The sequence below is a fragment of the Musca autumnalis genome, unplaced genomic scaffold (genome assembly GCF_047663935.1).
Source record: "Musca autumnalis isolate F117 unplaced genomic scaffold, ASM4766393v1 scaffold_1, whole genome shotgun sequence".
In the NCBI taxonomy this organism is placed as follows: domain Eukaryota; kingdom Metazoa; phylum Arthropoda; class Insecta; order Diptera; family Muscidae; genus Musca; species Musca autumnalis.
Window position 1 is genome coordinate 162,869,836 of NW_027411644.1, and position 23,519 is coordinate 162,893,354.

General features: G+C 36.8%; 2 protein-coding genes across 2 annotated transcripts; both read left to right on the forward strand.

The window, feature by feature from the left end:
• The first annotated feature begins 178 nt into the window (after positions 1 to 178).
• On the forward strand, positions 179 to 4,761 carry LOC141389176 (uncharacterized). Its single transcript, XM_073960299.1, has 2 exons — positions 179 to 197; positions 4,028 to 4,761. Exons 1-2 carry the CDS (start codon positions 194 to 196, stop codon positions 4,759 to 4,761), a joined length of 738 nt encoding a protein of 245 aa, XP_073816400.1. The 5' UTR covers positions 179 to 193.
• A 6,736-nt stretch (positions 4,762 to 11,497) lies between these two features.
• Positions 11,498 to 21,004, forward strand: LOC141388670 (U6 snRNA-associated Sm-like protein LSm5). Its single transcript, XM_073958817.1, has 3 exons — positions 11,498 to 11,649; positions 18,783 to 18,979; positions 20,898 to 21,004. Exons 1-3 carry the CDS (start codon positions 11,601 to 11,603, stop codon positions 20,925 to 20,927), a joined length of 276 nt encoding a protein of 91 aa, XP_073814918.1. The 5' UTR covers positions 11,498 to 11,600; the 3' UTR covers positions 20,928 to 21,004.
• The last annotated feature ends 2,515 nt before the right edge of the window (positions 21,005 to 23,519 follow it).

The window sequence follows — 23,519 nt, forward strand, 5'->3', positions numbered from 1 at the left end:
ATTAAACGAGAATTTTTTGGTATTAGTGAATGTCTTATGGCCGTAGATGAAGAACGTGAAATCTTGGAAAGTACTGAAAATTTTATGGGCTCAGATGATGAACTTGAATTCTTGGAAAATACGGAATGTTTTATGGGTATGAATGGGGAAAGTGAATTCTTGGAAAATAATGATACCGTTGACTCAATTGAAAATGGGTAAATATTTATTTAAAACATGATTATTTAAGTCGATGACATTGTCTTCATCGAAACAAACTAAGTCACTATGGCGTATACTAAAATTATATTTCTGCGACTAGTCTTTATTATTTGTTTTCATACCCTCCACCATAGTATGGAGGGTATATTAAGTTTGTTTTTCCGTTTGTAACGCATTGAAATATTCATTTGCGACCCTATAAAATTCTGAGTCGATTTATGTACGTCCGTCTGTGGTAATCACTCTAGCATCCTCAAAAATGGAGATAGGACGCTGAAATTGGGAAGATGTCTCTTTTGTTTGCAGGCAGGTCAAGTTCGATGATGGGCTATATCGGTCCACGTTTTGGTATAGCCCCCATATAACGGTATCTCACGATTTTCGGTATTTTGAGGATTTAACTACAATTTTTAACGTTCTGTAATTTTCAGTATTTTGAGAATTTCAGCCACAATTTTGTCTATTCAAAAATAATCGTCAATATAGGTACATGTTTTGGTATATCCCCCATATAACTGTACCTTCGTTAACATGGGTCCCTTTTCGAGGGTCTACATTATTTTGATGAAGCTACCCTCAATTTGACTCTTGATGTTCCCTGCAACTATAAAACTTTTCCGCCAAAAATATTAAAGATAGGTTTACTCTTTTATGTAGCCCCTTAGGTGTCAACTTTCGCCTAGCTGAACACATTTTTTAGATTAGATTAGTTAACACTGTCCAACAAAATGGAGGTAAACGTGGGGGGCACGGAAAATTATTGGGGAAAAAAACCGTGGTGAGTATATTACGAACCCCGAAGGACAGATCCGCCTTGTGGCGAACTTCCGTTTATGTTTTAGTCCATGTTTTGGTATATCCCCCATATGTACTGTACCTCCCGGTTTTCGGGAATTTTCAGTGGTCACAAAATTTCTTCATTAAAATTCGTCAACACGGGCCCATTTTCCAAGGTTTACATTGTTTTGATGAAGCTACCCTCAATTTTGCTCTTGAGGTTTCCTGCAACTATAAAACTTTTCCGCCAAAAATTTTAAAGATATGTTGACTCTTTGATATAGCCCCTTAGGTGGTACCTTTAGATTAGATTAGTTAGCATTGTATAACAAAATTGAATTATCTCTCGAAAAGGAATTATCTTTGCCCCAAATTTGTGTTCAGAGTGTAATTTAAGCATTAGTGAGAGGCAGTAGGAACCTATCCATTGTCGAAAAGTTGTTCCACCTAAAATTGTGAAAGAATCCAAATTATTCCATTTTAATTAAGACTATTTTATGGTGGAGGGTATAAAAAGTTTGGCCCAGCCGAACTTAACGACTTTTTACTTGTTTTTTTTTTCAATTTGGCGAATGTTACAGAAACTGACATTACAATCAATTGAGATGCATATTGTATATGCAGCTGTTGTGAAAAGTGACTGGAAATAAACACACTGAACATTGATGGTAATGTTAGACTCTCAAAATCACCATGTATGTACGTTAAAATGTGATCCCTTTGAAATGCCCGTGGGTCATTCAAAACATTACAATATGCAATTTAAATCGGGACCACAAAGCCTTTACTCTGTACAAATCTGTGATATTTAAGGATGTATATTAGAAGTATAGCTGTAGTGTTTTAATTTGTCGGTATCGACGACTTGATCAAATAGTCTCTGTTTCTGCTCTTGAATAACATTCATATATTTATGTTTGCGATTGATTATTTTCAGATTATTTCAATATGAAATAAAAGTAGAGAACAAAGAAGTTCAAACAGAGTAAGATAAGTAACGTTAATTATAGATATGACATTAAAATTATTTTTTTAGATCTATACAACTTTATTGTGAAATGCAAAAAGAACTGAAGAAATATAAAGAACTTAGCAAGAAGTTACAGCAAGAACTAACAGAAGTAAAAATTCAATTGGAACAAGCGAATAAAGTAGTGCAATGCATGAGATCAGTATTTACCGAAGGTCAAATAAAAAAAAATAACTTCGCCAGAAGGCGTTCACTGGACACGGAATGATATATCACATGACATTTGTTTGCATGCCGCCGGACCACGCGCCTACAATCACATGTATGCTAAGGGGTTCCCTTTACCTTCAATATCCACTTTTCAACGCTGGTGTGGTAAAATAGAAATCAATGATGGTGTGATACATGTTGCGATTAATTTCTTGAAGCATGCTACAAATATGTCCAAAGAAGACAAAATGTGCATTTTGGCATTCGATGAGATGAGTGTGTGTCAAATGCACGAATACGATAATTGCGGAGATTTTGTAAGGGAACCAGCGAAACATGTCCAACTTGTAATGGCTAGAGGGCTATGGAAATCTTGGAAGGAACCAATCTATTACGGCTTTGACAGCCCCATGACCCCTACCATATTACATTCTTTAATAGAAGAACTAGACAACGCTGGCTACATTGTAGTTGGCATAGTTAGCGACATGGGTGGAACAAATCGGGCGCTATGGAAGCAATTACGCGTCACTCCAGGTTTGATCTGTATATAACTAATGTATAGCTCGTAATTACGCTGGTGATCAATATTTTTACATAAAGATAAGTTTTTAGTGAAAGTTTATTATTTTATTATATAACACTGTGATCCGAAATTTTGGGGGGTGGAAAATTCATTTTGGGGATGAAAGCCCTTGGTGAGTATGTATAGAATCCAGAAGGGCAGATCCGCCGTGAGTCGAACTTTTAAGATATGGCGTGATGAATGTTTTGCTGAAAACCTTATATGTTAGCGTTATATCTTTTTTCGCTGTTGTTTTATCTTATTTCTGATATGACATGTCTTCAGTCAAATCGAATGAGGATTATTTTTGTAGGGCACTTCGACCCTCTAACTCGCTTCCTTCAATGTAAAGTTTGGACCAAACCGGTTCGTTCGAGAGTTACCGTGCATTCCAGACGAAAAACGCACTTCAAATTCAATTCCAAATTACTTGAAGCAGATTTCGTCATATGTGGGCTATTATTTCGATAAGGTACATTTTATATACCCAGGTTAGCTTTAAGGAGGAGGATATAATGCACTTTAACCATTCGTTACTTTTTACTTTTATATGTTGTTATATGTTTTTAAATAGAGCTTATTTATTCTTCAGAACGGCCTTGGTTTCAAAACCCTATACATTCAGATGACAAGGTGTTTGTATTTGCTGATGCTCCCCATCTTTTAAAGTTAGTAAGGAATCATTATTTAGACTCTGGGTTTATAATCAATGATAGCCACATAACAACCAGAACTATACCTGATTTATTACAACACATATCTAAAAGTTATATGTCGATTGCCCACAAAATTACCATCGAACACATAACCCTGTCCGGTCCCGGTATGTAAAGTGATGCTGTTGTTAAGTTTAGTTATTAATGCTATGCAAACACTCTACAAATATATGTACTTACAGAATAAATCAAGATGTAATAGAGAATTTCTTTAGCGCTATACGTAGCAAAGGTGGTTTTAATGACCATCCTTCTCCTAAGGAATTTAAGTACAGGCTACGGAAATATATCCTAGGCAAGTTCTGATGCTTACATTTAACTCCGCTGTTAGTTATACCCCGCACCACTACGTGGAGAGTATGTTTTAGGACCCATATTGATAAGCAACTCGTAGTTACTGAACTACATACATCTAATAGTGTTAGACTTGGCTCTATGATTTCACGACTTCATAAATAATCGTTTTATGTAAAAGAAGACATGAAATAATGGTCCATAGTGGTGTAGGTTATCAAATAATCGGCCCGCCTGATTGTGTACCATTACACTTGTTTATTATAATACATCATTCGTCATTTATTATTCCAGCTCGAAATACAGAAATTCTTCAAGAAACTAAAAATGTTAAAAATGACCCCACTGAATTTATGGTTTTAGGATCCAATGATCAGATCAACCAGAATATAATGAATTCCTCTAATTTCAAAGAGCCTGAAAACGAAGGCGTGGTTTTATCTTCAAATAATCAGGTCAATCCGATTGCAATTGATCCCTTGAATTTCGAAGAGGCTGAAAATGAAGATGTTGCTTTATGTTTAAATGATCAGATGAATACTAGTGAAATTGATCCCTTGCTTTGTGAAAGTTCTGAAAACGAGCTGGTGGCTTTAGAATCCAATGTTCAGATCAATCCCAGTGCAGTTGATCCATTTATTTTCGAAGGTATTGAAAACGAAATGTTGGGCTTTGAAGATGTACAAAGAGAACCAGTTGAAGATGTCGGGCAACTCCAGGGAGACGCTCTCGAAAAAATGGCTGGGTACGTTATTTGGAAACTGAATTTGAATGAATACGAAGATCACGAGAAAACCGGCTCATGGGTGGATCAAATTTCTTTAGGCTTCCTTAAAAAACCTAATCAAGAGTTCTTAAAATATATTACAAGTCTTGAATACGTCTTTGCATCTATTAATGGCTCAAAAATAGATCATAATAACAATTCACAGCGTAGACTTTTGCAACTTAGCAATCAAGTAAATTTACCAGAGAAGGTAAAAAATTCTTTTTTAAATGCCGAATGCATTTTGGAATTAGACATTTAAATAACAATTTAGGAATAGTGAAAGCAAAAAGCAAATTGAAAGGATATTCAAAATTGGCAAAAATGAAACTATAATCGTTATTAAATTTATCTTCAAACTAATAAAACTTTTCAAATGTACGGTTTAGGATTTTAAGTGGTCATCTAACGCATAAACTATACAAATATCCGATATGAAATACTGTTGAAAATTAAATAAAAATATATTGTTCTAAAATGTTATATGTATATAAAAAACAAAAATTTTTCTGTTGGTATTCATTTTAAAATAATCTAAGAAGAGGTACGTGCGTTTGATAATGGTGTCACGCGGTATTAATTTTAAATACATGTATTTTTTATTTTATTTTATTTATTTATTTCAATTCATATTTGCCTAGTCTTTCGACCTTAAGCTGTATACTACATTATAATGTTTATATAACAAAATTAATATAAAATAAAGTAATAAGTAAGGAATATTTAAACAACTCAAACAAAAATAATTACTATCTGTAAAAGTAGGGGTAGTAATTATAAAAAAAAACGATATAAACTTATAACATTTCGACTAATAGAGATTTAAAGTACTCCAGGAAATGGATGGGATGTTCAACTACTCGTTTAATAAAAATATACAATGATATATTATAAACATAACTAATTGGTAAAAAAAACTATAATTTTTGAAAATTTAAATTTAGCAAGAAAACAAAGATTATGAAGAAAGGGCATTTTGTGCAAGCACACGATGAATTTTTAACTACTAAAATTTTGTCGAATTTTCATCTACCACGAAATATTCAGACTTCCATTTACACCATACATGTTCGGACATATGGCCTACAGACGTTCTATACCCCCACCATTGAATTAAACTAGTTCTACGAAGATATTTTTATTGAAGTCTCATATAACAGCATATACATGACAATACCTTGTGTCAAATGTGATTTAAATTTTCAACGTATCGCTCATTCACTCAGTGAGTTTCTTATTTGAAGGTTCTCGAAAATCATCATAAAGAATCGTCAAACAATGCTTAATCTTCTATATATTTAGCACTCATGTCTATTTAGTTGTATGCCATTGATGGCCTGAGTTTGTAAAAGCGAAGTTGTTGTGTACATTAAAACTATAACAAAATACTCTTTCTAGCTCGTTTTCACGTTACCGACATAAACTGGTAAAATTAAACGCTTATAATTACGGTAATTGAGCAAATTCAATACTCTCCAGCTGGAACTTTTCATCCTAATTACAAAAATATAAAGTTCGTCGAATGAAATAATCCCATGCTTCCCGGGATATGGGCCTTTCAAATTCAGAAAATTCTCTTGTTTATAACTTCGCAATTTTTCAATGGATCATGATAATATGATTACCATCGTAAACTTTAAGGAATATCATACACAGTATAATGTATATCTATATTGTCGGGCTTCGGTCCGGGATGTAAGACTTTCTCCTATGGACAGGTGCAAATCTGGGACATGAGAACAAACTTTTCTATTCCAAGTAAACAACGGAATTTTCGGAACTTCAGAGGCACATATCTCGGGACTATGGATGGAGTTTTTTATTGTTTCATTGTCGCAGTTATCAACCCAATAGAGCTACAAACGAAATTATTAAAAATTCAGACTTAAATGCACTAGATTGACTTCAATTACAAACATCTTACCCCCTAAATAGGTAGAATACCAGAATACCACATATGTACTGGGTTTTTAATTGCTGAAACCACCAAATACATATTTTAGATGCTTTAAAGGCGATTAATTGCACACCATCACTTTTTTTACATGCATATATCACATGTCATACTAATGTTTGTATTATTGTTTGTTGCAAAAAAAATTTACTTTCAACGTTATATGACTTGAGCTCCAACAATTTTTATTATTACACACCATTGAAGTAATTGGAGCCAATTTCATACATGATTACATTACAAATTATTTCTGCCAGTACTTTTTTTTATTTACAATTGGATGTTGTTTTTGTCATTTCTTGTCATATCTGAAAACGACGACGCATATACGCATGGCTGTATTTGTATTTTTTTGATTGATGAGTTACAGATTTACAGAGTCCTATTGTCATTATTCTAATGACTTTACCTATATTATTATGCCATGAGTCGAACGCTGATAAAACTAAATTAAAAACTGTGAAATAAAAGACGAAAATTGATTTGTTTATGTTTCTTTTTGACATTGCTGCCAGACCTATCATTTATCCGTTCCTTTACTTTTCTGGTAAAAATGTTCATGAGAGAGCAATTTTGACACTTTTCTCTTTACCAAAGCTTTTAATGACAGCTTTGTTGTTGATTGTTAGTGTGGCCGTTCATTTTTGTCATTCATCATGCAACCGCAAAATGTTTTGTGGTTGCTGGACGGTTTGACAGTTATCGATAATTGCTAAATATCGACATTCAAAACTGACAATGTGCACCAAGCTTTAATTTTGGGCATGAATGTTTTACCCTGCGTTTACACATGATAGGACAGTTGAAGCTGAAAACACATATATGTCGGCAAACATATCAATGCTGGACTTTGGTGTCGGCGTCGCCCTATTGTTGTTGTTTTTTTCTCAACGCCCAACACAAAACTTTACTCAAACGTTGGATGTGTTTTCAGCTTGAGTTCATGTATTGATTGTCAATAACCCAAAACTTGCCTGTGTGACGTAGGCGTCAAGTTGTAAAATTATGGATGAAGATCATCGATTAGTTCAAATATAGCTTTCCCCGCTTTTCTTGCGTCCTTTTTTATGGTTGCTTTTTCATTTATTCTTTTTAATTTTTTCATTTATTCTTTTGCCTTGCTTGCTTCTGATAACAGAATAAAAAAGAAAAGGGCAACCCAGTTAGAAATTTGCTCGGCCTTCTTTATTCTTTTATTTTTATTATGTCAGAAATGAAGCAGAAAAGCAAGGCAACCAGGCGAGGCAGCTTATGTACCCAGGCCTTAATAGCCTCGACTGCTTGCCTGATTCATTTCCGACATAAATAGCCCTGTTCCTTTATGTGCAAGAATCTTCAAGTTTTACCACTTTTTACTCGAAAAGTGTTCCTTTACTTCAGAGACCATACAATTCATATGGGTGCAGTTTACAACTTTTACTACTTTTGCCGGTTTTACCATTTTCAAAAGTAAAGGAACAGACCAAATATAAATATTCTTTAGGCCGAAACATATAGCTCTGCGTGTTGCGTGTGCGTTCAAAAATACAAAAACAAAATACATGTATTTGTTGTTGTTTGCAATTTGAAATACATGTATTTTGTTTTTGTATTTTTGAACGCACACGCAACACGCAGAGCTATAGGTTTCGCCCTTAAAGAAGAAAAGGGCAACCTGGTTCGAAATTGGCCATGGTACAATTAGAAAGGTAGATGCCTCAGCCCAGCTGATCGAAAAAAACTAGGAATACGCCATGAAAAATCAAAACAAAAACCATATGATTCGGTAAGAGATAGCATGTCTACACTTTATAGACAAACACAAGCGATAAAAAGAGACAACAAGAGACCATTCGGCGAAAATTTTGACAGTTTACATTACAAAAAAAGTTGCTTTGTTGTAGCAATTCGCCGATGCATCTACCTTTCTAATTGTACCATGGAAATTGGCTCAGCCTTTCTTATTATTTTACTTTTATTAGCTGTGTTCCAGAACTAAAAAGTTTTTACAATTTTTACGACTTTTACACATTTTACTCGAAAAAGCGTTCCCGTACACAACAAAGTTGTAAAATGTTCACTTCTCTTTAAACAAAAATGGCGCCTAATGACGCTCTCTTTAAAAACTTTTTACACGACAAATTTGGGCGAGTAAAAAAATAGTAACATGGTTGCCGACGTCTGATTGGCTGATACGCCGACTTTGACATTTGTTCCAGTTTTTTTGACGTATTTTCCATTTTTCCGTTCCCGAACTATTTCAAAAAACTTGTGTGTAAGAACAATTTTTTTGCAGTTCTCTCTTTTACGAGTTTTACCATTAAAAAGTACGGGAACGAAGCTATTGTGTCAAAAATGAAGCAAGGCAAGAAAGCCAGGCTACGAGGTTGCTTATGTACCCAGGCCTAAACTCAATCAGTTCGTTGCTTGCTTTCTTCGCTTTTAAAAGTATTTTCGGATTAAAAGGCGTTTTACATGCTTTTTGCCGGTTTTAACCCGAAAACACATAAGGCCTCTGCACATACGGCGCGTTGAGCGTTGCGTTTCAACAACCACATGTCGACGGTCAGACTAGCACGATTTCAACATGGCGACGTCAAGTTTATAGGCGAGGGGTATGAAGTAGTGAAACCCATGTACATGGTTTTCTGTGTTTATTGTGTTGCCCCTTCTTGTTATTCGTTGCCATCATGGTATAAGTAAAGAGGTAGATTTAAATGAAAAAAATCTATAAAACCCTTGTTTTTCTTGAAAACCTAAAACTTCAAAATAAAAGCAACAAGTTGGTTTGTTTACAATGCATTTTTTGAGCATTTTATAAAAAACGCGAAAAATGAATGAAGAGTTAAGTTTTCTCCACATAATCGAGGTGTGAATATGATAAACTGATTGTTTCCATGCAAATCTCACCAATTTCTTCCGTACAAATGGTCTAAAAACAATTTTAAAAATCATTGATTTCGATTGCTTTTAAAATTGTTTGGCATATTATTCAAACACCACACACACATACACAGTTTGTTTATATTGTTTTGAAGTTTTAGGCATACTCGAATGAAAAAAATTAAATTGACATAAAGCTTTGGCTAACCTTTCTTATTAAACCATGGTTGCCATTTTATTTCATTTTTATTTTCTCTAGCAAACGTTAACAAAACAAGCATAAAATGATTTAATAAAAACAGTTATTTAATGAAATATGTAGTTGGTCTGTTCCTTTACTTTTGAAAATGGTAAAACTGGCAAAAGTAGTAAAAGTTGTAAACTGTTCCCATATGAATTTTATGGTGTCAGAAGTAAAGTAACGCTTTACGAGTAAAAAGTGGTATAACTTGAAGATTCTTGCACGTAAAGGAACAGATCTGTGAAAATTTAACTATTAATTTAATTATTAATGTTAATTATTTTGTGTTGTTTTTATACCCTACACCACCTTGTGGTAAGGGGTATTATATCTTTGTGCATTAGTTTGTAACATGCAAAAGGAAACGAGATAGACCCATAGTTCCTTTTAGGGATATACATAGAATCACTTTCTGAGTCGATTTATACAAGTCCGTCTGTCCATGTATTTTTGTAAACAAAGTACAGGTCGCATTCATTGTCCGATTCGCATGAAAATTGGGGAAGATAGTTTTTTTGGCCAAAAGACGAACTCTAGCTGTGTTCCAGAACTAAAAAGTTTTTACAATTTTTACGACTTTTACACATATTACTCGAAAAAGCGTTCCCGTACACAAAAAAGTTGTAAAATGTCCACTTCTCTTTAAACAAAAATGGCGCTGAATGACGCTCTCTTTAAAAACTTTTTACACGACAAATTTGGGCGAGTAAAAAAATAGTAAATGGTTGCCGGCGTCTGATTGGCTGATACGCCGACTTTGACATTTGTTCCAGTTTTTTTGACGTATTTTCCATTTTTCCGTTCCCGAACTATTTCAAAAAACTTGTGTGTAAGAACAAATTTTTTGCAGTTCTCTCTTTTACGAGTTTTACCATTAAAAAGTACGGGAACGAAGCTTCTATCTATTTTCATTTTTACTGCACCTTTAGATTGATTAAAAACACAGTCCGAAGAGTGCCTTTAAATTCAATCCAAACGACTACATAGGGATAGGTAATGAAAAGCAATAATCGATTTTTCGACTTTTCGATTTTGATCTAAAACTAAAGCTCTGTTCCAGAACAAAAAAGTTTTTACAATTTTTACCACTTTTACACATTTTGCGTTCCCGTACACAAAATTTGTATGAAAATCGTTTACGACTTTTACAACTTTTACGAGTTTTACCACTTTATAAAGTACGGGAACAGGGCATAAAAATGCGATTATTCGGTTTTGCGATTATTTCAGTTATCTTAAAACTCGACTTTCGACTTTTTCATAACAGCAGAAAATCGATTATAATCGACTATTCGTCGATTTTCGAGTTTCGTTTTGAAATGGTAAAACCGCCAAAAGTGTAAAACCGCCAAGTCAACAATCTATGGGCAAACTCGAAAATCGATCACAAGATAATCGATTATGCGATTTGCACTCCAGACAAAAGTCGACTACGATTTTTAGATTTTTGACTGCAAAAACTCGATTAATCGATTAACCGAAAGTCGACTTACCTATCCCTACGACTACATCAAAAGCTGTGATTTGGATCGAAAACGGAGTGCATCCTAGCTGTGTGCTGTGGAAGCAAAATAGAGTGCATCCTAGCTGCGCGCTCTCTTGTAAAATTCATAGGAAAAGATGTACTCCAACGGCAAATGTACTGTACACTTGTAGTGATTCAACTGCATCCGCGGATGCAAACTTTTTGCTGGGCTGGCATGTGTAAACACACAAGAAAATTGCATGCCAGTCGAACACTTTTTCGGCATTTTCGAGTATAATACATGTACTCAACTGGCACCAATTTACTGGCATGTGTAACTGCAGTGTAAATTATTAAATAATTATATTTCAAATTTAAATACATGTATTTTGTTGTTGTTTTGGATAACGCACACGCAATAATTTTGGTTTTGCCTTTAAGGATTAAATATGGCAGCGCTGACGTTTGGCTACGCTTTTGAAATGTAGTTGGCAATAAAGGATCATATGGTGTGTTATCATTTTATGCTGGATTACACACAAACAATTTTTATTTTATTTTTTGCTTCACGTTTGCAAAATGACTGCTGTACCTCCTCCAACCAATGTTTCCACATTGCTTCCTCTGGGTGAGTACATATGACTACTTAATTCATAGGACTGATTTGTATTTAATAACTTTGATAAGTCGGGAAGAAATTCTGAAATGTACAAATGTGTTGTTCGCTGTGCCTCCCTGTGCGGTATCTTGTTGTGTTTGATTAGCGGATCCGGATAGTTGATGTGCCCGGTTAATCTACAGTCAGAATCAAAAGAAAGTTTACACCTCACAAAAAGTTGTTGATAGCATAATTACACTGGTATAGGGATATAGTAAATATAAAATATAAATGCAGTTTTTTTAAGGGTTTAGTGGTGAATTAAGTCCCAATTTACATTACTTACTTACTTACTTAGGCTGCCATCAGACCATCTGCTTTTTCACATGTATGTTGTCACTTTGGGTATACTAATATACAGAACAGCTGATTCATACATGTGAAAAAGCAGATGGTCTGATGGCGACCTTAGCTGGCCCATTACAGAACATTTGTTCTATAGGCCGAACTAAGAATATATCTCCATTCCTCTCTATTTGTTGCTTTGCACTCTGGAATACCGCGCCTTTTCATCTCATCATCCACTTGTTTGCGCCATCTATTCCTTGGCCTGCCAATTCTGCGTGCACCGCCATGTGGCATGTATTCATACGCCTTTTTAGCGGGTTCATCATCGCTCATTCTTATGATATGGCCTAGCCAACGCAATCGCTGCATCTCGATACGTTTAACTATATTGATGTCGTTGTATAGCAGATACAGCTCGTGGTTCATGCGACGTCGATATTCACCGTCAACGCAGATTGGTCCGTAGATCTTTCGAAGAATTTTTCTCTCAAACACACCAAGCACTGCCATGTCTGCTTGCGCAAGTACCCAGGCTTCGGAGCCATACATCAGCACGGGTAGTATCAGTGTTTTGTAGAGCGTTATTTTTGTTTGACGAGATGTGGCTTTGTTTTTAAACTGCTTACTTAAACCAAAGTAGCATCTGTTGGCCAATACAATTCTTCTTTTTATTTCACAACTGATGTCGTTTGTTGTGTTTACGGAGGTGCCGAGGTAGACGAAGTCTTTTACTACCTCAATATTATAGGAACCAACTTCCCCAGTCGGTCCGAGCTCAATGGACGCATTGCGCGTCGACACCATCAACTTGGTCTTCTCACCGTTTACCGCCAGACCCACTTTAGCAGATTCTCCTTCGACCTTCATAAAGGTATCAGTTACTTCTTTTACTGATCGGCCTATGATGTCTATATCATCAGCATAAGCAAGTAACATGTGACTATTGGTGTAGATTGTGCCACTTCTTTTGACGTTTGCCTCTCGTATAACCTTTTCCAGCAGGATGTTAAAGAGATCACACGAAACCTCTGAAACCTCTTTTGGTACCAAACTCTTCGGAGAGGTTCTTTCCTATTTTAACTGAGGACCTCGTGTCAGTTAAAGTCATTTTACAAAGCCGGATGAGCTTTGCGGGAATACCAAATTCAGACATGGCTTGGAATACCTTTGAACGCAGCGGGCTGTCGAAGGCTGCTTTATAATCGACAAAAAGGTGGTAGGTGTCGATCTGCATCTCTTGGGTCTTCTCCAGGATTTGCCGCGGGGTAAATATTTGGTCAATGGTGGACTTGCCAGGTCTAAAGCCGCATTGGTATGGTCCAATTATCTCGTTGACCATAGGCTTTAGTCGTTCGCACAATATCCCTGACACGATCTTGTAGGCAATAGGGAGTAGACTTATGCCCCTATAGTTAGAGCATACAGTCTTATCTCCCTTCTTGTGGACGGGGCACAGGATACTCAGGTTTCAATCGTCGGGTACTCGTTCTTCCTGCCAGATGGTGCTAACTAGCTGATGAATACACCTTATCAGCGTGTCGCCTCCGGTTTTGAACAGCTCGGCTGGTAAGCCATCGGCCCCTGCTGCCTTATTATTCTTCAGCCGATTTATTGCTGTCTTTACCTCATCTTGGCTGGGCGGTATACATTCAATACCATCTTCTGGGATTGGGACTGTGGTATCTTCGGATTTTAGTCCCGATTTACATTAGGCGAGTTTATTTGCGGCAAGTCTCAGTTTGTAGGAGAGACACGAAAGGTGTATGGAAGTGGAAAAAAATTGCTCGTACCGGCAATTTTCAGGGAATTCCTTTTATAATTTTCGTTTTTGACATTATTTCCAATGTTTTGAAACAAAACTTGCCGAAACAGAATTGTTTGTATGTCCCAATTTACATTAGGCGAGTTTACTTGCGGCAATTGTCAGTTTGTAGGTGAGAGAGGGTGCTGAGAGGCAAAGGGTTACCATATGCTTCACCTCTCTCTCCTACAAAATGACAATTGCCGCAAGTAAACTCGCCTAATGTAAATTGGGACTAATTCCCAATTTACATTAGGCGAGTTTACTTGCGGCAATTGTCAGTTTGTAGGTGAGAGAGGGTGCTGAGAGGCAAAGGGTTACCATATGCTTCACCTCTCTCTCCTACAAAATGACAATTGCCGCAAGTAAACTCGCCTAATGTAAATTGGGACTAAACGCAAGAGGCAAGTTTATAAGAGAACGAGAAAACTTGCCGCAAGTAAACTCGCCTAATGTAAATCGGGACTAAAATCCAGAAAATAATAGGCCTTGCATGAGCTTAATTATGAAATAAATGAAGATTGATAAAATAACCCAAAATTTTAAGTGTCAAAAGAAAGGTTACACTCTTGCCAAAAGCAGGCCAGTTTTTTTAATTCTTTAGGTTGACATGCCTTTATTTTGGCTTTTTACCTTATTTTGATCCTATTCGAGTGTCTAAATAATAAATTAACCTGTATTTTGGCGAAATCCGGTAATAATCCCCCCATTGGACCCGTAGTATTGCTTTCCGGTTATTTTGGCAAAAATAGGGTTTTGTTTAACTTTCTTTCGAATTTTTTCTGTGAACACTCAATGGATTTGAGGTCTAGAGACTACAATGAGTGATCCTTGATGCACGGGAGTGAAATATAGCAACATCTTCTTCGTAAATGTGGGCGAACCCTTCATATCCCCGCCCAAATGTCAGATCTCCCTTTGGTATAGGCCTCGTATCTTTGAACGCATACAAACTATTTCTTTGAACCCCGCTACTATCAGGTACCCGATGAACATATATATGACACTCCATCAAGTTTGATTCTGTATACAACATTTTCACCGTTAAAAGCTTTGTTCATAATTTTCTACAAGTTTGACATTTTTTCACCAAATATAGTTTGGGAAAATGTATTTTTCTATTGTCATAACCATTTTCTCATATTTGGTCGCAAAATATGCCACAACTCTTGAAAAACATGAACGAAGCTTTTAACTGTGAAAATGTTGTATACAGAATCAAAGTTGATGGAGTGTCTTATATATGTCCATCGGGTGCCTGACAGAAGCGGGGTTCAAAGAAATAGTATGTATGGGTTCAAGGATACAAGAACAATCGGGCATGTTCTGGCATTCACCTCTGCACCTCACGTGTATCGAACACACCTAAAGCTGTTCTGCAACACACTTTACACCTAGTTGGGGTGTATCCCACGGGAGTTGCCAATCTTCTACTGGGCGCGTCTTCCCGGGTGGCGGATGGGAAGGGGGTTTCTGAGATATGCGGGGTCGGCAGCGCCCGAGGGAAACTGAAGGTGCTTACTGTCTCCACATATCTCAGAAACCCTGGGGGTTTGTTTCTCTTTCAAACCCCCCGTGGACCAAAATTGGATCGGGGTAGTTCCCTTAAATAAATCAACTAAGATGGGTAAAAGACGTAAAAGGAGTAAAGTTACGGTGCAGGGAGTTAATAACCCAGTACCGGCGGTAAGCGTTGGTGAGATCACAAGCCACGTACCGTCGAGATCAAGCGATTGTGATCCGGCTGTCTCAGGTGTGGATGCCTTGGCACCTACAGCCGTAACTGCTACAAGTGCAGTATATACAACCCGAATTATTGTTGACGGACCGGTTTTTCAAAAGGATAATGCTTTAGCCAAAACTGGTGTTAATCAGTCCACGGCTGACAGGACCGAAGTTTTGGGCGGGGACGACCTACATCTCAAAGTGATTGGGGACAGTCTGGAGAGACAGAGTAGGGAACTCCTTGACCAACTGGAGAGACTTGTTCCGACCGTACCACCAGAGGACATGCTCAACAATCTCACCCTCACTGACGACGAACTGGACATTACGGTGATCCCAGCTGAGTCAACAAGAAGGTCTGATGACGACATGTCCACTGACGGTGATGTGGTCGAAGAGGTTGTGAACCTTGGTTCGCAACCACAGACAAGTCGCAACCAGTCTGGTCCTGTATCGGCACCAGCCGATACTAAGCTTCGAAGGCAGATTGCCACGGAGTCAATGGATGTTGATGGAGAACCTAGAGATGATCCATCAACAGCCACTGACTCTAAGTCGATGACCATCGAGGGGGAATCAACGGAAGCTCCAACAATTGCCACTGACTCTGAGTCTCCGGCCTGCGTTGGGGAATCCAAGGAAACCTCATCGACGGACACCGACGCAGACGCAATTTCCGCCAAAGAGGCTTCAGATACGAGGCACTACAAGCGTGCAGCTTCGTATCTGCGCAAGTTCGTGGGAAGGGACGCGAGCTCGCATACTAGGAGAGAGATCATGTTCATCAAGAGCAAGCTGAAGTACATGCGGAAATTCGAAAGAATTTATCCAAATGCACCCAGATGCGAGCTCCTGGTGGACAAAATCTTTCTCCCGAACCCTGCTTCAGCTTCAGCCAAAGACTCAGTAGAGACTGCGGCGACAAGCAAAAAGGTGGAGGTGAAGCCTGCTGCTTCTGACAGCAAGGTGGAACCTAAAGCTGTTCCGAAGCCGAACCCGAGCCAGAAGGGACTGGAAAAGGATAAGGGGCATAATCCGACTCCAAATGATTCTCGTAAGAGTAGTCAACTGGAGAAGGTGACTGTCCCAAATCCGGCTCCTACCCCAACTAATGAGGGTAAAGCGGACGAACAGAAGGTGCCAAGACACGGATCTCAATCAACAAGTCAAGCTATCACTGTTTCTATTAAACCACCCATATGTCACGTTTTTCGGAAGGTGGAGACGTTCTTTGAAGAACAGGCCAAGGAACTATGGCATAATGAACCAAGGTGCAACGTGTCAAGGGCCATTTGGCCGAATCTTTCAACAAAGAGAACAACTTCGCTTTTAAGTCTGAGTAAATCAGAAATCAGGGTATTGACGGGAGTCATTACCGGCCATTGCTACATCCGAGCTTTTATCGGCAAATGGCAGGATGATGGAGTGGACTATTGCAGGCTCTGTGAAGATGAGGAGGAAACGGAGACGATCGAGCATATTCTATGTCGTTGCCCGATGTTAACTCGAAAGCGGTATAGACTAACAGGAGTACGCTTTCCTCCAAGCTTAACCTTCTACTCAAACATGGAACCAACAATCATAAACAACATCATTAAAAATCTGAAGTGGCTGGGACGGCGCGACCCATAAGCGTGACTACTTCTCTGACAGTTTTTTCCACCATCGCCAAAAAACCACCCTCTCTGTCTTTATTACATCTTCATTATTTCCTATAATTAATTCATTTATTATTATTCTCCAAACCACACCCCCCTTTTTTCTTTATTCTTCTCTCTTTTCTCTTCTCTTTTCAGGTAATTCTGAACCTCCTTTTTCTTTATGGATGATCACAATGGACCGAAAGGTCTCCGAGTGGCGTAGTCAATATACATATATATTGACTACACATCCCCAAACCTAACCTAACCTAACCTAGTTGGGGTGTATTCCTCACACTATAATTTTGATGGCGAGAGCTAAGTGAATCCTTATTTAAAGAAACTAATTGATATTTTCTACAAAAAACTGCATAGGACTAAAATTCTATTAGCATTTAAAGAAATATTTAATTTTCTTAACAAAATATGATTTTAAAATGTATTTTTCTTAAAGTACCAAATTCAACATGTACGCGCTCTTGTAGAAGTTCGTTTCTTTGCTTACGTCTGTTTCGTAAACAATCAAAAGAACAAAGCGTACATACCCACACACGCATATGTATTCGTTGATGCGCCAACACAGACTGGTATTTTTTCATTGTTAATGATAAAGTTTGAAAGCTGACCAAAGTTCTTTCTTGAAATATGAAAGCTATTTTCACGTTAAATACAGAACATCAATTGCTTTCACAGGTGAAGTGCATGTGTGATGTGAAATGGATACACGGTGAATTCCAGAACATGCCCGAATATCAGATACTCGTATCGACACGAGATTACTGATCCTAGTGAACTGAAATGGGGCTTATATCAAAGGTGGATCTGATATTTGGGCAGGGCTATGAAGGCTTCGCCCATATTTATGAATAACATATTGCTATATTTTACTCCCGTGCATCAAGGTTCACTCATTGTAGTCTTTGGATCTCAAATCCATTGAGTGCTTACCGAAAAAATTCGAAAGAAAGTTAAATAAAGCCCTATTTTTGCCAAAATAGCCCGAAAGCAATACTACGGGTCCAATGGGGTATTATCACCGGATTTCCCCAAAATACTGTTGGATTTACTATTTAGACACTCGAATAGGATCAAAATAAGTTAAAAATCCTAAGTGCATGTCGAGCTAAAGAATTAAAAAATTTCTAACTTTTGGCAACAGTGTAAACTTTCTTTTGACTCTTAAAATTTTGGGTTATTTTATCAATCTTCATTTATTTTATAATTAAGCTCATGCAAGGCCTAATATTTTCTGGATTTTAATTCACCACTAAACCCTTAAAATTGTATTCGTGTTTTATATTTATTATATAATTATACCGATGTAATTATGTTATTAAAAACTTTTTGTGATGTGTAAACTTTCTTTTGACTCTGACTTTATATACATATATGTATGTCGGGAAAGTATAACTACGACTATTAACTACTTCTGTCAAACACATCCGAGGCCGCCAACCAGACTTGCTCCTATGTAAATTTCATCTATTACTGTTGGTTATACAGTCACTTATAACTAGGTCGAGAGGGCATACTATGTATTAATAAATTTTACTTTGAAATTACAGCATACATCAGAACTATTGATTTTACTTTTTGAAGATGTTCATGTGAACATAAAAGGTTTAATTCAATTTTCCTCTCAATTTCAGAACTGGTCGACAAATGTATTGGATCACGCATACACATTATTATGAAGAACGACAAGGAAATGGTTGGCACACTTCTGGGTTTCGATGATTTTGTTAATATGCTGCTGGATGATGTTACCGAATATGAAAATACACCTGAGGGGAGACGTATTACAAAACTCGATCAGATTCTTTTAAATGGAAACAACATTACAATGGTAGGATATGCAGCAAATCATGTACAGTATAATCTCCGTAATCCGGACACCACATGTCGGCGGTGTCTGGATTATCGAATTCTCCGGATTACCGAGTAGCAACAAAAACGTAATTTTTGTACTTTTAAATCATTTATAATGGACATTTAGTAGGTAATAACCTGACATATAAGACAAACCACCATTTAATGACCGGGTGCAGCTTCCCTAGCTACCAAATTTACTTCTTATATTCCTCCGGCGTAATTTAGGTGATATTTGCTGAGTATTTTTGTAACCTAAAACTTCTCCACAACTGGTGTATTTATTCATAGTTTTTAAGGACATAAACTTCGTAGCACTTGTATATATTTTGATTTCCCTTGTCCATGGGGCATGAGCCTCTTATGACTCGCGACAGAACTTCAGAATTCAATTGCACTCCTCTCATTATGGTGAATATTCAGCCATTTCTATTAACATCGACAAATGACTTCATCTCTTCGAAGAAACCAAAAAGAAATATTGATTTACAAAGTGTTATAGTTTACGAATAAGATAATATGGAATTTAAATATATTGGTTGCATAATTACGAAAATGCAATATAAAAATACTTAGTTACCGGTGATTTTCAATGCCAAAGAAAGAAAAAAGGGGCAATACAATTTTTTAATTGATTGATATTCCTATATTAGGTATCTACTCGTTTCCTTGTTTATCTATGTATAAATTAATTGCTATTGCTAAGATCGAAAACCTCAATCCCAGATAGCATTTAGAAGACTGTTTTTTCAAAAATCACATTAAGGAGTCTTTTTAGAGTCCTTTTGGTGATCAAAAATTGATAAGGTCGCTTGTGTGATCAGAAAGGGACTCGAAAGTGACTCCCTGTAATGATTAAAAAGAGTTCAATTTAAAATACAACAACAAATGTGTAGCAATCACAAATAAATCATTGAGGTGTTTAAAATGTGACAATTTTTTGTTATTTATTGTCACATTTTGATCATCTGGAAGATTGAAAAATGCTTAATCAAAAAATGGTCATACAGGTGTTTGAAAAGTGATTATAATTATGTATACTCTGATCATATTTTGAACAGTTAGGTGATTAAAAACTGATTGTTTTGTTTTATTTTTATTTGGTTGTAAATAAAAAAATAAAATTCTCATATACACTTTCTACAAAATTTTGATATAAATGTAACGTATAATATTAAAGGTACAGACAAACACAACACAACAGGTTTTGCCAAGTGAAATGAAGAAGCAGTATACTAACCACCAAGCAACATAAAGGATAATTAAAACACATAACAAAGCAGAAAAGACTATAAAACAAAGGAAAGAAACAAAGAAGAATAAAAAGAAAATTTTTTTAGTTTATTTCGTCTAACAAAAAGACTCATAAATGACTCCCTAAAGACTCATAAATGATTATAAACATGACTCTAAAAAGACTCGAAAAAGGGTCCGAAATTAATCAACAAAACATCAATAAATGATTGAAATACGACTCGAAAAAGACTCATTTGTGATTTGTTTAGAAGAGTCGCCTGAGGTTATGTTTTCCTACCGACAAAGGAGTCATTTATGATCAGAAAATGAGCTCATATTCTAGCTTTTTAATCGTGCAGTCGGATCAAAAAAGACTCGAATTTGATTAAAATTTTCAAAAAATGCTGACTGGGATGATATAAATAAGATAGGAGAAAAATGGTGTCCGAATTATCGAGGTAACAGAAATATGTGATGTCCGGATTACAGAGTCTACAATGTAAAAAATTCTAGTGTCCGGATTACCGCGTTATCCCGATTAACGAGTGTCCGGATTACCGCGTTATCCCGATTAACGAGTGTCCGGATTATCGAGACTATACTGTATTTGTTAACAATGTTTTAATACTTCATTGTTTTTTCTTCTAATTTCATTTTAGCTTGTGCCCGGTGGAGATATTCCCGAGTAGAAACAAATAAAATATTTAGAACTGTAAATAAATTTTTAAGTGTATTTTGAAGATTTAATACATTATTATTATCATAACTTAACGTAAATTTCCAATGGAAAGGTTGGTATTAATAATAGGTGTACGAATTTTGTATACGAACATCTCCGAAGAGATCAGCCTTATTACGGTTGGCGTAGTCGTACCTAAAATTGCAAGTTGACGTATCGAAACGACTGATTGGTATTATGAATATATTCGTCACATTTTAAAGAATTCTTTTGGTAAAAAAATTATAGAATTGTCATATTTAAACTTTTAACTTTTTTTGGCGCAGACGTTTTTGTAGTCATTGGCGTAGTCGTTGTCGTAGGGTTATTTTATGATATCACGAAAAATTTACGACAACGACAAATTTTTTTTCTCATTCAAAATTAAAAATATGTATGTATGTATACATACATATATACATATGTAGGTACATATGTACATATATATTTTTTTAATTGTAAAATAATTCGTTCGAAATCATATTTTGGACAAGAACTAAGAAATTTGCATTGCTTGAATCTTTATACGAGGACTCTAACAGATTTTCAATAGAAAGTTTGTCATCTGATAAAAACACGAAAATGAATAAAATAAGTAAAATGTTTAAATATTTGAGTTATTTTCCAATACATTTCATTAATCATTGCCAAAACAATGTTTGAAATTGATTTGTTTTTATTTTTATATCCAGTCGTTAAAAAAATCGGTCACGACTCTTTTCCAACGCCATATCAAAAAAATGAATGTTATTTATAACGTAGGGGATGAATGATACCAAGCAACGGTCTTGACCGGCTTTAACATGACAAAGCCCAGTATTTATCTTGGTCCCTCTTTCATCTCAAGTGGACACTGACCTCCCCGTGGTGTCACCTGGGGAACTGCCTATAACACCCGTTAAAGGTAGTGAGCTAACATGTGTCACCCATAAGAACGTTAAAAACTTGGGTTTGGGCGTCGGGTTAGTAACCCTCACCTAGAAAAAACATCCTACTATGAAAAAACGAAAGAAAAGAAAAACAAACCCCTCTAAAGTTGACGAACCCCGCAAACGTTTTAAGGACCATGATCTGCGAATCTGCACCTGGAATGTTCGCACTCTTTATAGAGAAGGTGCAGTCTTCGCATTGGCAGACGTACTTGAAAAGTACAAGGCCGATATTACTGCCATACAGGAAATACGATGGATTGGGAAAGGCGTCACAACAACACCTAAAGGTGACGCACTGTATTATAGCTGCCATGACGTAAAGCATGAGTTTGGTTGCGGATTCGTAGTTAGTCGGAGACTAAAACATCTGGTATCCATCTTCACCCCAGTGAATGAAAGACTTGCTGCAATTCGAATAAAAGCTAAATTCTTCAACATCAGCTTTATTTGCGCTCATGCTCCCACTGAAGAAAAGGACGAACAGACCAAAGATATATTTTACTAGCGCTTAGAAGAAACATATGACCGTTGCCTGGCCCATGACATTAAAATCATTCTAGGCGATTTTAATGCCAAAATTGGAAAGGAGAATATCTTTGGCCCAACAGTCGGGAAATTCAGTCTCCACAGTGAAACATCTGACAATGGTATGAGGCTGATAGACTTTGCAGCTGCAAAAAACATGGTAGTTAGCAGTACCAGATTTAATCATCTCGATATTCATAAGGGCACCTGGCTGTCTCCAGATCAAAGAACAAGTAATCATATTGATCATGTTCTAATAGATGGAAGACATTCATCCAGCGTGTTGGATGTACGATCGTTCCGAGGCGCAAACATTGATTCGCACCACTACCTTGTTGCAGCAAAGGTACGTACCCGTCTAAACGTTGCAAATAAAGCACGAACAGACACAACGCGAAAGTTGGACATCGATAGGCTGCAAACATAACAGATAGCCACAGCATATTCCACTCAACTAGCCCAATTGCTTAACGCGAGCACTCCTTGTCCCGATAACATAACACAATGGCAACATATTGCCCACTCCATGCAAACAGCCGCAAAATCCATACTTGGATTCCAAAGGAATTCATGGTATGACCAGGAGTGTCGTGCTGCTACCGAAGAGAAAAATGCGGCATATAGAGCTACTTTACAATCAGTAGCAACGCGTAGCGCACGAGAGAGATATCGGGAGAAAAGGAAAGAAGAGAAACGTCGTTTCCGCAAGAAAAAGAGAAATGGAAAAGCGGGAGTGTGAAAAAATCGAGATGTACAGGAGCCAGAATGAAGTCCGAAAATTCTACCAAAGAGTGAAGCATCAAACAGATGGCTTTGGTACAGGCACATCCCCCTGTAGAGACCAGCAAGGTAATCTGGTAACAGATACAGATAGCGTGCTGAGGATATGGAATGAACATTTCTCCAATCTGCTGGTATCCAATAGTAGCGAAGACGATGATACCACAGATCCAATCCCAGAAGATGGTATAGAATGTATACCGCCCGGCCAAGATGAGGTAAAAACAGCAATCAACCGGCTGAAGAATAATAAAGCAGCAGGAGCCGATGGCTTACCAGCCGAGCTGTTTAAAACCGGAGGCGACGCGCTAATAAGGTGTATGCAT